Here is a 14846-nt window from a genome sequence, read left to right as displayed (position 1 = left end):
TCCTTAGCAACAGCTTCTCTTCAGAGCTAAAAAAGTGATCTTTCAATATCTCTTTCTCAACTCTCATTCACTTCATTTTGGTTGAATCCACTATCCACTCCCTGCTCCCGCCCCTAGAGAGAGGTGGGCTGTGAGGAAAAGGGCACAGGGGAAGGGAGGAAGGAGGGGGAAAAGAGGGAGAGGCAGCAGAGAAAGAGAATATGCTTTCACATTTTTTTCTCTCATTATGTTGGAACTGCCCTGGCAAAAGGCATCAGTGACTTCCTGGTTATTAAATCTAATGAACACTTCCCAGTCCTTATTTTACTTGACCTTTCTGTGACATTTGACATTATTGAGCACTCTGTTTCTTGAAGTGATGCCACTCTCCTGGTTCTCATTCTTTTTTCACCTTCTTTTATTGGCTGTTCTTTTTCTGTCATTTAAATGTTAACTGTCCCCAATATTTATGTTTCTTGGTCTATTCTTATCTCACTTTCTATCTCCTGAAGGAATCTTGCCTAGAGTTACTATTCTGCTACAACCTATATGATTAATAAATCCAAAATCTGTATCACTAAGACTTTTCTCCTGGATTCCAAACCAGTGTATCTGACTGCTGTTGAACATCTCTACCTAGATATCCTTCAACTTCCATATGTCCCAAATTGAAAGGTCTGTCAAACCTACTCTTCATCCTTTTATTTATATCTCAGTGAATGACTCTGTACATAACCTCTCTGAGTTACCCAAATCAAAAAACTTTGTGTTTTCCTAGACTCCTGCTTCTTTGCCTTTCATATTTGAATACTCTCCAAGTCTTACTGATTCCACCTCCTATATGTCTGTCATAAACATTTCTCTGTACCCCCATCATACTGGTTTGGGCTATCAGCATTCCTAAGATTGTTTTAGTAATCTAATTAGTCCTCTTGCCTATTATGATTGCTTATTGCTCTATCATCCTGTCATGGCTAGAATTACTTTTTAAACCCAAATATTGCATGTCCTCTATTAAAAACCCTTGGGTATCTCTTCATAGCCTACAGGATAAATTTTAAACTCTTTAGCATAATCTGATTCCTCACCGACCTGTCTAGGCTTATGTCCCACTACTCCTATATCTTTTACACTTCGATTTCTAGCAATTAACCATGTCGTTCCCTGAACATGTAATTTTGTTTCATATATATAGACCCTTTCACATACCTAGAACCTTTCTCTCTGCCCCCAATCCAGTTGACCTGTCAAATTCCTCTTAGGCATCATTTGATGTAGCTTTTCTTGATTTTTCCAAGGAGATTTAGGAGTCCTTCTATATTTAAATCACCCCCTTTTCATGTACCTTTATTTTAATGTTTATCATATTTTACTGCAGTTCTCTTGTACTTCTCTATTTCAAATAAAGCCCATAAGTTCCTTAAGGACAGAAATCTTTTCTTTTCATCTAGTGCCTAGTACAATGCCTGGAACATAGCATGTGCTCCATACATACTTGTTGAGTTATTGGAACTGTATATTTAGCAAATATTTGAACATAGATGATTTCTGTATAAATGTGTTAGCTTAAAACTTGAAATTTATGCAGTGCTGAAAATCTTTCTCATAAAGTATGTTTTTATGAAAGGTACTATAAATATGGTTTGATGTATCCTAGGTCACAGTAAATCCATTATAAATATAATTTTATGGTATTTTTGGTGGCAATATGAAAAATCTATCTGTTGTGTTCAATTTATTTAACATAAATAGAAAGCTTAGCTGAAAATGTTTTGCAAGTGTAGACTCCATAACTGCAACTTATTGTCATTACTCAGTGCTAGCTTGTAAAGTGGTTCTGCGAGCCTTTTATTCCTTTTTTGTATTATTTTGTACATCTAGTTTCTATAATTGCATAATTGGGGTTTTTTCTTACTTAGATACATGTGGAACAAGCAGTTACCCCTCTGATAAGTTGCCTTTTAATTTAGCTGCAATTGTTGCTGAGACACTTGGACTTAGTGTTCCAGAAGAATCTGTAAGTAGTTGTTTAGTTTGGTAATAATATAAATTAATTGGTGTCCTTTTGGGGCAGTTCTTACAGAATTGAACAAAAGTAAAACTATTTTTTCCAAAGATCATTGAATAAAGGCCTAGAACAAAATTGATGTGGCTAGAAAGGCTCATTAAGTTATCCACCCAGACAGTCCCAGAAATCTAGAGTCTTTAGAATTCTTGTGATACAGATTGTGGGTTGAATCCAAATTTAGGGAAATCACAATGGCTTAGAGGGTTTGGCCAACCCTATTCCCTGCTCCTTCTCCCCTATTCTTACCCCATTTCATCTAAGAGAAGACCTAAACCTTTAGGTTTATTTCAGAACTTATTGGATCTTCTCTGCATCCATTAAACTAGGGTTTGATTTGAAAAACAGGATGAATTCTTGGGACTACCATATATACTTTAGTTCTCTGTCCTTATAAGTGCCAATCCAAAAGGACCTGATTCTTAGGGACTGGGTCAGTAACTGACCCCATGATTTTTTTTTCATTATTTTGGTGCTTCTTTACATCAGACACATTTGCTTTTTTTCTTAATTGGTGCCTAAAAATTGAAAACTTGAATTCTTCAATCTTAAGGAAGTTTTACTTTGATACACTTTAAGATGGTATTCCTATGCTTTTGTTGGTAAATGTATATGTGCTCTTATAAAATGGTCTTGATACTTACTGAATTTCTAAAATTTGAATTGATTTTTTTTATTACATTTGGGTAATTTATTGTTCTTTTTAGTTTTAAATCCATATTCAAGTGATAGTGGTAGTTTTTAACATTTGAACTTTAAATGTGTTTTAATGTTTTTTAATTTTCTCCTACCCATAATCCTGGCAAGTCAGTAGTTTTAAATGCCAAATATATTAAGGGAGCTGATCTCTAAGGATTTGGTGCTCAGACGTGATCCACAGGCCAACACCATATGCATCATCTTGAAGTTTGTTAGAGATACAGAATCTGAGGTGCCACCCCAGACCTACTGAAAGAACACTTTGTATTTTAACAAGGTCCCCAGTTGACTTGTATATTTATTAAACTAGATCATTGAGTAAAGGCCTAGAACACTAAGCCTTGAGGGCCTTGAGGACCACTGCTCTCTAAAGGAGCCTTTTAAATTCATCTCCTGTCAGAATAAATAATCATATCTATTCCTTTCCTTTCATCTTAATAATTGTTGGGAGGGAACGGAATTATATATATATATATATATAATTATATATAACTATATATATATTAGTAGTAGAATGTACTTACCAAAAAAGTAAAATATTAACACTTTTCTCTCTTAAAACTTAAAATGTGCTTCTGTATTTGATTGTAGTAAAAAATGCACATTGTCCTGACCAGGTAGCTCAGTTGGTTAGAGTGTTGTCCTGATATGCCAAGGTTGCAGGTTCAACCCCCCAGTCAGGGTACTTACAAGAATCAACTAATGAATTCGTAAAGAAGTGGAAAAACAAAATAATGTTTCTGTCTTTCCTTCCCGCTCTCTCTTTCTGTAAAACCAATACAAAAAATTTTAATGCACATAATACAAAATTAACCATTTTAAAGTATACAATTCGGTGGCATTTAGTATATTCACAATATTATGCAACTGCCACTTCTATCTAGTTCCAAAGTATTTTTCATCATCCCAAAGGAAATCCTGTTAAACATTTCAGTCCTTGTTTCAGTACTTGCAGCCTCTGGCATCCTACCAGTCGACTTTCTGTCCTTGTGGATTTACCTGTTCTGGATAATTCATGTAAATTGAATTGTACATTATATGGCTTTTGAGTCTGGCTTCTTTTGTTTATCCTGTTTTTAAGGTTCATCTACACTGTAGCATGTATCAGTATTTCATCCTTTTAAAGGAAAAATAGTCTTTCATCATATTTATGTACTTTATATTTTCCTACTGAAGGAATCTCAAGGTTCCGAGAGCCCTCTTGGTGATGAGCTCTACCACTGTCTAGAAGGAGATCACAAGAAACAAACTTTAGAGGAGTCTACAAGAAAAACTGAAGATAGTTTAAGGTAATTGCGGGCACTTTGGTGAAAATTTATAAACTGTTGGTGAAATCCCGTTACACTGAGTTCCATGAAATTAAACTATTTCTCTCCCTTAACATATAGTTTGTTATTCTGGTTGTATTAATTTTTATTTTAAAAAATAATTTCTTCAGTTTATGACCAGTTGCGGGCTTTTTGCATTACTGCAGAGAAATGGATGTTATTTTTAGATTTTTTCTGTACTTCAAGCAGTGCTTAAGAGTTCCCAATCTTGCTACTCTGCCCTTCTAATAACTCAGCCATCCCTTCTGGGTTTACATTTCCAAAAACAGGATGTTGTATAAAGCTTGGATGAGATTGTATAAAGATTGTGTTGCATTTCATTCATTTTGACTAATTTCAGAACATCCATGAACTAATAATACTATTTATGTAGCATTTTGCTTTTTTTTATTTTAATGATTTTATTTTTATTTATTTTTAGAGAGGGAAGGGAGGGAGATAGAGAGAGAGAGGGAGGGAGGGAGGGAGGGAGGGAGAGAGAGAGAGAGAGAGAAACATCAATGTGCGGTTGCTAGGGGCTGTGGCCCGCAACCCAGGCATGTACCCTGGGTGGGAATCGAACCTGCGACACTTTGGTTCGCAGCCCGAGTTCAATCCACTGAGCTACGCCAGCCAGGTTTTTTTTTAAAGAGCTGGCTTTAGGCACATATAAAACTGAGCTGGCTCAGTTTTAGGCACATGTATCACATTTAACTTGTCATTATAATAACTCATTAAAGTAGGTTTTATTGCCCCATATTTTGCAATCAACAAAAATGTAGCATAAGAGAGGTTAAATGCCTTTTTTAAGGCCACATAGTGGTTCAGTACTAGAGGCAGAGCTCTTACCCATCCCCCCATCTTCAAACAAACCTAGTACTTTTTTTTTTTAAGATTTTATGTATTTATTTTTAGAGAGGGAAGGGAGGGAGATAGGGAGAGAGAGAGAAACCTCAATGTGTGATTGCTGGGGGTCATGGCCTGCAACCCAGGCATGTACCCTGGCTGGGAATTGAACCTGCGACACTTTGGTTCACAGCCTGCGCTCAATCCACTGAGCTATGCCAGCCAGGGCAAACCTAGTACTTTTTCTACTACTGAAGCTATCTCCTCTGCTAGAGGCAGGCTGTTTCTTTATATATGTTCAGTTCTATAGTATAAGAACTTTGTTTCTTGGAGTTACTCATGACAGGATTTCATAACAACAAAAGAAGTTGGGTCCCCAGTTGAATTTATTAAAATATTATTTTCTTATATAGTGAAGATACTTAAATTATTTAGGAAAAATATTTATAGGTATTGAGATAGAATGACTGTATTGTTTTTCTCTGCTTTTTGTCAGCTAAAAGAAGAGAATCCAGCAACTATACGCTATTGTAAACACTTGGTGAATCATCTATCTATAATACATAGATAAGACCTTACTATTAATAATTCTATATTAGCATATGGTTTCTCATCATGCTTATCTTTTAATTTTTACCTTATTTCTTTAATCAGAAAAAAGTTTTACCACTCTTTATTCTCTTAGATTTTCAGATCCCAATTCAAAGACTCCTTCTCAAGAAGAACTAACTACTCGGATATCATCTCCTGTATTTGGAGCTACCTCTAATGTGAAAAGTAGTTTTGGCTTGAATACAAGTTTGTCCCCTTCTCTTTTAGAGACTGGGAAAAAAAGTCATCTGAAAACAACACATTTAAGCAGCACCTCTAATTCTAGATCAGAGAAAACTAGATCAAAATCTGAAGATAGTTCCCTTTTCACACATCGTAATCTTGGGTCTGACGTGAACAAGATCATTAACCAGTCTTCTAATAAACAAATGCTTATAAATAAAAATATAAGTGAATCCATAAGTGCACAGAACAGTATTGATCACATCAAAAATACTATTTCTGATAAAGATAAACATGGGGCACCACTGAAATCATTGGGATGCAAAACATCCAAAAGGAAGAAGACTGAGGAGGAAAGTGAAGATGAAGTAAGCTGCCCCCAAGCCTCTTTTGATAAAGAAAATGCTTTTCCTTTTCCACTGGATAGTCATTTGTCTGTGAATGTAGACTATGTGATGGATAAACCTCTGGATCTGTCTGATCGCTTTTCAGCTGCTCAGTGTCAAGAGAAAAGCCAAGGAAGTGAGACCTCTAAAATCAGATTTAGGCAAGTGACTCTCTGTGAGGCTTTGAAGCCCATTCCAAAGAGCTCTTCCTCAAGCAGAAAGGCCTTGAGCGGGAGCTGTGTGCAAACCAAAGATTCCTCAGAGGAGCTCTGTTTACAGGAGTGCATCCTCCAGCCCCTGAGTAAATCTTCCCCAGATAACAAAATACCATTACAAATAAAGGAGGAAAAGCCTACCTTTAAAATCCCTCTACATCCACATGAAACTTTGGAGACAGAGAATCTTTTTGATGACATGAAGGTTTGTGTTAAATGTTCAAGGGTTTTGGTTTAAATGATTATTATTTCATCTAGATGCTAATGATTCTTTCTGTTTTAGGGTGCTGGTTCTCATGAGCCAATAAGAATAAAAACCAGGTCAGCTCCTGGAGCCTGTGAACTTGCATCAGTTCTTCAGTTAAACCCATGTAGAATCGCTAGAACAAAGCCTCTACAAAACAACCAAGGTATGTGCACCATACATAGTACTTCCCCTCTGTATTTATTATCTTGTATTTAAGATAGTAAATATCTTAATTAAATATATTATTTACATTCTTTGGAGAGATTGAATTATTTGGGGAGAAAATACTTTCTTCCTGCATGTTTCTCTGTTTACAAAATAGTTACCATTGGATTTATTTTAAATGTGATTATCCTTGTGCTTTTAGAAAAAATGAAATGAGATCTTTAATACCTACTTTTATATGTGATTTTGTGGATTTACCTATTTTATGTAGTTATTTCTTACTTTCTTTACAAAAACTTTACAAAGCTTAACACAGAATTTTAAAATATATGAAGTAGAATTTTCATCATCCAAAACTTGTTCCTCAACCCATAGATAGCCTGTTCTTTTTCTTTGCATTACATGTGTGTCTGTCAACATGTACATATAGACATACACGTAGACATTTATGTGGGTTGTTCAGCTTCTAGTGTGAATGAAAACATCGTTTACTCTAGTAGTGTAGATAAGTATTAATCTTTCATAAGTCTGCTGTGATTAAAAGGAGTTTTTTAGGGCTTTTTAGCCATCAAATATTTCTGTACCTCATATGCAGTGTTTTTTTTTTCTTTTATTCTTCATTGGAAAGTCATTTCTTCATTCTGGGTTTATTTTCTTGTTTTCCTGAAGCACATTCTTTAGTTGTTCTTCCAATAAGAATTCTGTCTCTGCATAAACTTTTTTTTTCATTCTCAGTTCTTTTTTAAAAATTTTTTATAATTGTTCTAATGAACACAGTATATACCTACTTAATCTTTCATAATCTGCTTAGAGTTAATATTGTACCACTTTATGTTCTCTGACTACACAGAACATATGTAGTTGTCATGTATCTCTACAAATACTGAAAACCCCTTCAAACAGTGTTAAAAATTTAACTTTAAAAAATTATATTGACATAAAAATCACATATTAAAATTCACAAAATTTATAAAATTACTGGTTTTCTTATACTCCCAGAGTTGTGCAACCATTACTATAGTCTCAGTTTAGAGCATTTTCATCATCCCAAAAAGAACAGAAAGAATAGTACCTATTAGCAATCATTCTTCATTCCCAATCCTCTTCCCCAGTCCTAAGCAATCACTGCTTACCAAGACCCTCCCCTGGCGGTACTCCCCCTCCCCTCGGGTTGAGAGAAGATGCTTGTATATTGAAGCTAAAATGTTTTACAGGCAATAAAACCTGAGTCTGTCTATATTCCTAAAAGATAAAAGTAAATATAACTGTCTGTCTCTTTAGGTTTGCCTTTTCTGAGGTTTTTATAGAAATGAAATCATATAATTTTTGTGACTTCTTTTACTATTATAATAATGCCGCTATGAATATTTTTTTTAAGATTTTATTTTATTTTTAGAGAGGGAAGGTGGGGGGGGGAGAGAGAGACACACACACACACATCAGTGTGTGGTTGCTGGGGGTCAGGGCCTGCAACCCAGGCATGTACGCTGACTGGGAATCGAACCTGCGACACTTTGGTTCGCAGCCCGCACTCAATCCACTGAGCTACGCCAGCCAGGGCCCGCTGTGAATATTGATGTACAGTTTTGTGTAGATGTGTTTTCCTTTTATTTATTTATTTATTTATCTATATTTATTTATTTTTGAGTTATACATAGTGGTAGAATTGCTGGACCACAGGCTAACCCTGTTTAACCTTTTGAGGAACTTTGTAACTGGTTTCCAAAGCAGCTACATCATTTTATATTCCCACCAGCAGAATATGAGGGTTTTGTTTTCTCCACATCCTCACCAACACTTGTTATTATCTGTCTTTTTGATTCAGGCCATCTTATTGGATGTGAAATGGTGTCTCCTTGTAGTTTTGATTTGCCTTTCCCTTATGGCTAACATTGTTGAACATCTTTTCATGTGCTTATTGGCCATTTCTATAGCTTTTTTCAAGGACTGTCTGTTAAGATTTTTTGCTCACTTTTAACTGACATATTTGTTTTATATTGAGTTGTGAAAGTTCTTTATATATCTTAGATATAAGTCCCTTACCAAACATGATTTGCAAAACTTTTCTTCTATTCTGAGTGTCTCATAATGTTTAAAATCTGTTCTTAATTGTTATATATTTTTTCCTCCTTATCTAAGATGTACCCTTTGAAAATATCCAGTGGACTATAGATCCAGGAGCAGACCTTTCTCAGTGTAAAATGGATATTACTGTAATAGATACAAAGGTAAGTTAGAAAGTAAAACCAAAGCCCACATGATTATTCTAGTGAGCTCTTAGTCACTCTCTTCTCTCTCTCACCTGGAGAGAATCACATACCTCTTAAAACCTGCATTTATTTATTTAGAAACAAAAATCCCATATTTTGCCATGTATAATGCACACCTTTTTCCCAAATTTTTAAGGGAAGAATAAGGATGCACATTATACATGGGTAGTACTAATTCTGTACCTATGTAAATGTTTTAAATTCTTTTATTTATGTTTATGCATAAAAGTGTAACTCTAGAAAGCAGTAACGATATCCATATGCAAAGTAGTATCCTGAAATACGATAATCGGTTTCATATATAATAAAAAATTGAATAAAAAAATTAAAACGAAAGATTTTTTTTCTGAAAGTTTGGGCCAAAAACATGGGTGCACATTATGCATAGCAAAATACAGTATTTATTCTTCCAACGTTATGGTATCTGAGAGAGCAATAATACTTTCTGACTTTAGAGGCCTTTGCTGAAAAATATAACTATACCTTTAAAATAATACAAAATGCTAGTTATTTATTTTAAATAATTATTTATCAAAACAATTCATCGTGTACTTTAAGTTTTAAAATAATGTACTATCAAGAAAAAAATTTTATTTTCCCAATTGACTACAGTTTTAAAATTCAAAGTAAAAATAACTTGCTTGGCTTATATTTAGGATTTATATAGTTTGAGAAGTTCTCTTTTACTTGGTAGTATATTAATAAAGTATTTATCAGTTAAAGTAGTATATATCTATTAAGAAATCAGGTTTGATTTATGAAATTGCTATTCTTTGTACACACTGATGTCCACTACTGTGAGGCAGAGTGGGGAAGAAGAAGGGGGAGCTGAGGGAGTGCCCCTCCCCTGGCAGCAGCCCCCCAGCGTGCAGAGGGGCCAGGTGCTGCTTTTGGGTGGAGAAAAGATGCTTGTGTATCAAAATTAAACTGTTTTACAGGCAATAAAACCTGAGTCTGTCTATATTCCTAAAAGATAAAAGTAAATAAAATTTAATGCTACTAAAGTGTACATTTAAAAATGGTTAAAATGGTAAGATTTGTTATATGTATTTTACTAGAAATGCTTTTTAAAGTAAATATAAAGCCATAAAGGGATAATTGTTAAAATTCTGAATTTTTAAATATCCAGGATGGCAGTCAGTCAAGATTAGCAGGAGGAGAGACAGTGGACATGGACTCTACATTGGTTAGTGAAACTATGCTTTTAAAAATGAAGAAGCAAGAGCAGAAGGGAGAAAAAAGTCCAAGTAAGATTTGATTTTTTTTAATTATTTTTATAAAAATATGGAGGGAAGTTTATAGTCCTACCATTGCATTGGTAGGCACCGGTGATCTCTTCACCATAAATCCAAGAGTTTTCTTTCCCTGTTCTGATAATATCAGATTTGTTAGTAAAGCTTAGTTTCAGTATTTCAGAGGAATAAACATTTTTAGCCATAATCAATTTACTTTAGAAAGAATTCAAATTGTTTCCAGGGGTAGCAAACCACAGCTGGCTGCCAGTTTTATAAATGAAGTTTTATGGGAATTCAGCCTCACTCACTTGTTTATATATTGTCTATGGCTGCTTGTTGACACAGCAGAGTCAACTAGTTGCTGCAGAGACTTGCCTGGCCCCAAGGCCTAAAAATATTTGCTCTGTGACCCTTGAAGAAAAAGTTTGCTAGTTTGGCATGAAGCCAGGGCATGAGAATGGTGATCTGCAGCTGGAGTGGGAGACCTGGGTCCAGGCCATGGCGTGTGGGGAGGAGTGCTGTGCTACTCTGGAGGGGGGAGGTGACTACAGAAGGAAGGGAAAGCCACTGCCCTGTGAAGCACCAGCAGAAAGCACAAAGCTTCAATATGGCCTGTGAGGCCTCAGATAGTGAGAGGAGAGGGGACCACGCCACTCAAGTTGCCAAGCTAGGAACCTTAGGACTGGCAGCAGCAGCTGGCAAACCTCACACCGTTAGGAATGGGACGGACATGCCTTTGGACCATCTGGGGGCTGAGCACTACTATAATCCCAGTGCTCCCCAAAGGTGCAGAGGTACCAGGTGCTGTCGCTGGTGCTGTACAGCAATACCAGCAAGGTGACAGCAGCGCATGCAGCAGGTGCAGGCCCAGGGCCTGATGGTGGGTGGCATTCTGCACACAGATGACAGCATGCTGGGCATACTCGTCTACCCTGTGCGCTTCTGGAGGAACAGGATGAAGTACATCAAACAGACCACTGCCATCCTGCAGCAGCACTGTGGTGGGGACGTCACAGCCTCTGTGGCAGAGTTGGTGGCACTGTTAGGCATTAGGCCCAAAATGGCACACTTGGCCATGGCTATGTCCTGGGGCACTGTGTTGGGCATCACAATGGACACATATGTGCACAGGTTGGACATCTGACTTAGGTGGACAAAGAAGGGGAGCAAGTCCTTGGAGGAGACGCATACAGACCTGTCTGCTTCTCCACTCATGCTGCTAAGCCTGCCTCAGTCAGTCCTTGTGGGCACCTGCACACGGGCTCTGAAGGCTGTGTCGGTTCTGCAGCTTTGCTGGGGATCTGCAACCTGTTCCTAATAAGGCTTGGGGATTTGAAAGAAGAAAAAAAAGGCTGATCCTTGGTTTAGATACTGTTTTTGTAAAAAGTATAAAAGGGAATCTTGAGAGTCCTGTTTTAGAGATATAGTTCTACAAAGCAATTGCATAAAGCAAAAATGGGGGAGGGGGACATCCTGAGAAGAACTAGTTTAGATTTGCAAATTAACAGTAAACTAAGAACAATAGTTAGTCTGCCATTCTCTGCTTCTACAGAAAAAGGAATAAACTAGGGTCTTATGCCCTTTGTGTTGAAAACCTGTTAAATCTTCATCCAAAGCCTTGATTTTCCAAAAGAGGTGAACATGGGTGGAACATGGTTGACACCACCTCAGCAACATTCTGAACTAAAGGGGCTTGTGACACAAGAGCAGCTAGACTGGAGCTACTTTCATTTATCATCCTTATGAACTGAAGGTGTAGGACCCCGTACTTGGCGACGCAGTGCAAATAGCAGAGGCATTTTCCAACCATTAGCTGTTGGGAGCTGAGGACATTCAGACGTGTTTGCACATCTGATTCTGCAGTCTGCCTGCGCAGGGCTAAATAATGAAATAGCTATTCTTGGTCTTACTTCTTCTGAGACACCTTATCTCTTGCTTCTCTAAATGCAGTACATGAGAGAAAATTTTAATAATTTAACTCTTTGTTCTTTAGAAATAAATAACTATTCATATGTTCAAGTAGCTGGCTACCTGAGTTGTGGGAGGACAGTACCTATTAAAAGAAAAACCTTAGCAGTGATGTATTGTCTTTTTATAGTGAATGACACAAGTAATTTTCTTAAGAAGGTACTTTACATTTAAAATTATTTTGTTCATGATATCATTTCCTGGCAATGTTTTTCTCATTTTTGTAGGAAGGGGAAAAACTAACTTACGACTACTTTTGGCTTCCAATTTATCTAGTTGATTCAAAGAACATAATAGTCCCCCAATGTATTTCAACAAAGTATCATGTAGAAGTGAGATTGGAACTTCAACTAAAGAGTTTGAGCAAATAATTTTGGCTAAATAAGGTGGTGTGTGACTGTCGATACATAGTAATTCAGTAACTTAAAGGATTAAAACATTTTCTTTCATAGTTTCTGTGGCTCAGAAATTCAGGAAGGGCTTGGCTGGATGGTTTTGTCTCAGGGCCTCTCACACAGTTGTAGGCAGGTGGTGGCTGGAGCTGGAACAGCAGAGGGCTAGACAGATGGGGGTGACTTGGCATCTTTCCTCATTCAGTCTCAAGGCTTCTCCGTATGATTTTTCCGTGAGGGCTAGTTTAAGCCCTCTCGTCACATGGAAAAGGAGATTAAGTTCCCAGAGTGAGAATCCCCAAAGAGCAAGATAGAGATGAATGACAGCTTTATGATCTGGCTTCAGCAGTTACATGGTGTCAGAAAGACCTGCTTAGGTTCAAAGCAAGACAAACCTGGCCCTCACTATTCAGTGGGAGGAGTGTCAGGATCACATTGTAAGAACAGTGTGTGGGATAGGAGATATCGCTGAGACTGTATTTGGAAAAAAAGTCTGCCCGTTTTACCTATAAGGTAAACCTTGTTAATACTTAGAACCCATTAAAAATGAAACACCAATAAAAACTCCCAATTGCTGCTAACATTTCAACTCACAGAATGTTTTTTGTATCCCTGCTCTGTGTTAAGACTTATAGATGTTGTGATAGAAAGATCAGTAGGATATAGTCTCTGTACTCAAGTATTTTATAGCACAAGTCAGACTCCAAAAAAACATTAGCGACTTAACTGTTACAGAATGCTATGGAAATGCCTAGCACACTGCCTGGCACTTAGAAGTTCTCTCTTTTATCTAGACATTTGACTCTCAAAATGAGAAATAAACAAATGTTTAACTATTTAGTAAATATCGAGATGTAATTCTATATCAGGAAGTGTTCCAGGAACTGGAAACAATGAGTAAACAGAACAAAAATACTTACCTCATGGAACTTACATTCTAATAGGGAAGAAACAAGCCAATATCTGGTATCATAGATGATGGTTTGTGCTGGAGAAGGATAAAATACAGTATGGATGCTAGAGCTCCATGGGTTGGAGGAGATGGTAGTTTTTTTATGGTATAACTTCAGTAGGCTTCTGTTCTGCCATATTTATTAGCTAACTGAATATATTTCTGTTTTTAGTAAATTCTGGTGTTTTTTTTTTAATGTGATTATGTAATGGGAAATGTAGTTAATACTCAGAAGATGAATTTACCAGTTGGCATGTCCAATATGGAATTGAATTCATTAACAGTACTACCAAGTGTTAATGCAAAAAAATACTCTTTTTTTTTGCTGCCATATTAGAAAAATAAGCGGGTAAGCAAAAGTCTAGAGGTTTTGATGTCAGCTTTTTTTTTTAGTACACACTATGTTTTAAACAGTACTTTTTATTCATTATGATATATATTCTATTCTTCCTAGTTTCTTTGATAGTACTCTTTTTGGTTTAGTATAAATTATACGTGACCTGATTAGGGGAAAAAAAGATTTTTAATGTTTGTAATAAAGAATAACAAAAACTAGCATTCCCTTTGCCATAAGTAAAGGACACATAAAGCCACAACATAAAGGTGTTGTGACTGTACAGTAACTACCTACACGTGGGGGTTTGTTCTTGCCTCATGTACATGGGAATTATTTTGTGGCAGTTACTAAAAGTTTCACCTTAGTCTATATAGAAAGCAAAATGCTTGCATGTTTTCCTGAGTCAGTGCTCTTTTACGTAGTTGGAGAAAGAAAAATGAATGATAGTTTGGAAGATATGTTTGATCGGACAACACATGAAGAATACGAGTCCTGCTTGGCAGATAGCTATCCCCAAGTAGCAGAGGAAGAGGAGGAATTTTCAGCTGCCACAAAGAAACCAAACAGTAAGGCTATTTTCTTACTAATTATGGCTTCTCGGTTACACTGAGTTCAGTAAATTAAGTCATGAGGCTAATTAACAGAGGCTGAATGAGGTATATTTACAATTAAAGTTTCATGTTTCTTGTATAAATTTCTTTTTCACAGGTTTCTTTTTTTTCCAGATTAATAGAAAAATTACAAAAATAGTTTAGAGGGTTCCCTTGTAACTTTCACACAGTTTCTCCTTATATTAACACCTTATATAACTATGAAATACTCCTCAAAACTTAGAAATTAGCCCTCGCTAGTGTGGCTCAGTAGATTGAGTGCTGGCCTGTGAACCAGACGGTCACTGGTTCAATTCCCAGTCAGGGCACATGCCTGGGTTGAAGGCCAGATTCCCAGTACGGGGGTCATGTGACCACAAATTGATGTTTCTCTCCCTCTCTTCCTCCCTTTTCTCCCT

At 36.5% G+C, this 14846-nt stretch overlaps 1 protein-coding gene and 1 pseudogene across 3 annotated transcripts in view; both read left to right on the top strand.

The window, feature by feature from the left end:
* Positions 1-14846, top strand: part of RBBP8 (RB binding protein 8, endonuclease) — an 83925-nt gene that overhangs the window by 56383 nt on the left and 12696 nt on the right. For all 3 annotated transcript variants that reach the window (XM_036009214.1, XM_036009213.1, XM_028524332.2), the window contains exons 9-15: positions 1899-1996; positions 3920-4032; positions 5582-6476; positions 6555-6681; positions 8823-8911; positions 10083-10200; positions 14260-14403. In XM_036009214.1, coding sequence (XP_035865107.1) covers positions 1899-1996; positions 3920-4032; positions 5582-6476; positions 6555-6681; positions 8823-8911; positions 10083-10200; positions 14260-14403 — 1584 coding nt within the window. The remainder of the gene's footprint in view (positions 1-1898; positions 1997-3919; positions 4033-5581; positions 6477-6554; positions 6682-8822; positions 8912-10082; positions 10201-14259; positions 14404-14846) is intronic.
* Positions 10213-11961, top strand: LOC114506511 (annotated as a pseudogene).

The sequence above is a fragment of the Phyllostomus discolor genome, chromosome 9 (assembly GCF_004126475.2).
Source record: "Phyllostomus discolor isolate MPI-MPIP mPhyDis1 chromosome 9, mPhyDis1.pri.v3, whole genome shotgun sequence".
NCBI lineage: Eukaryota > Metazoa > Chordata > Mammalia > Chiroptera > Phyllostomidae > Phyllostomus > Phyllostomus discolor.
This window is presented reverse-complemented; position numbering and strand designations above follow the sequence as displayed.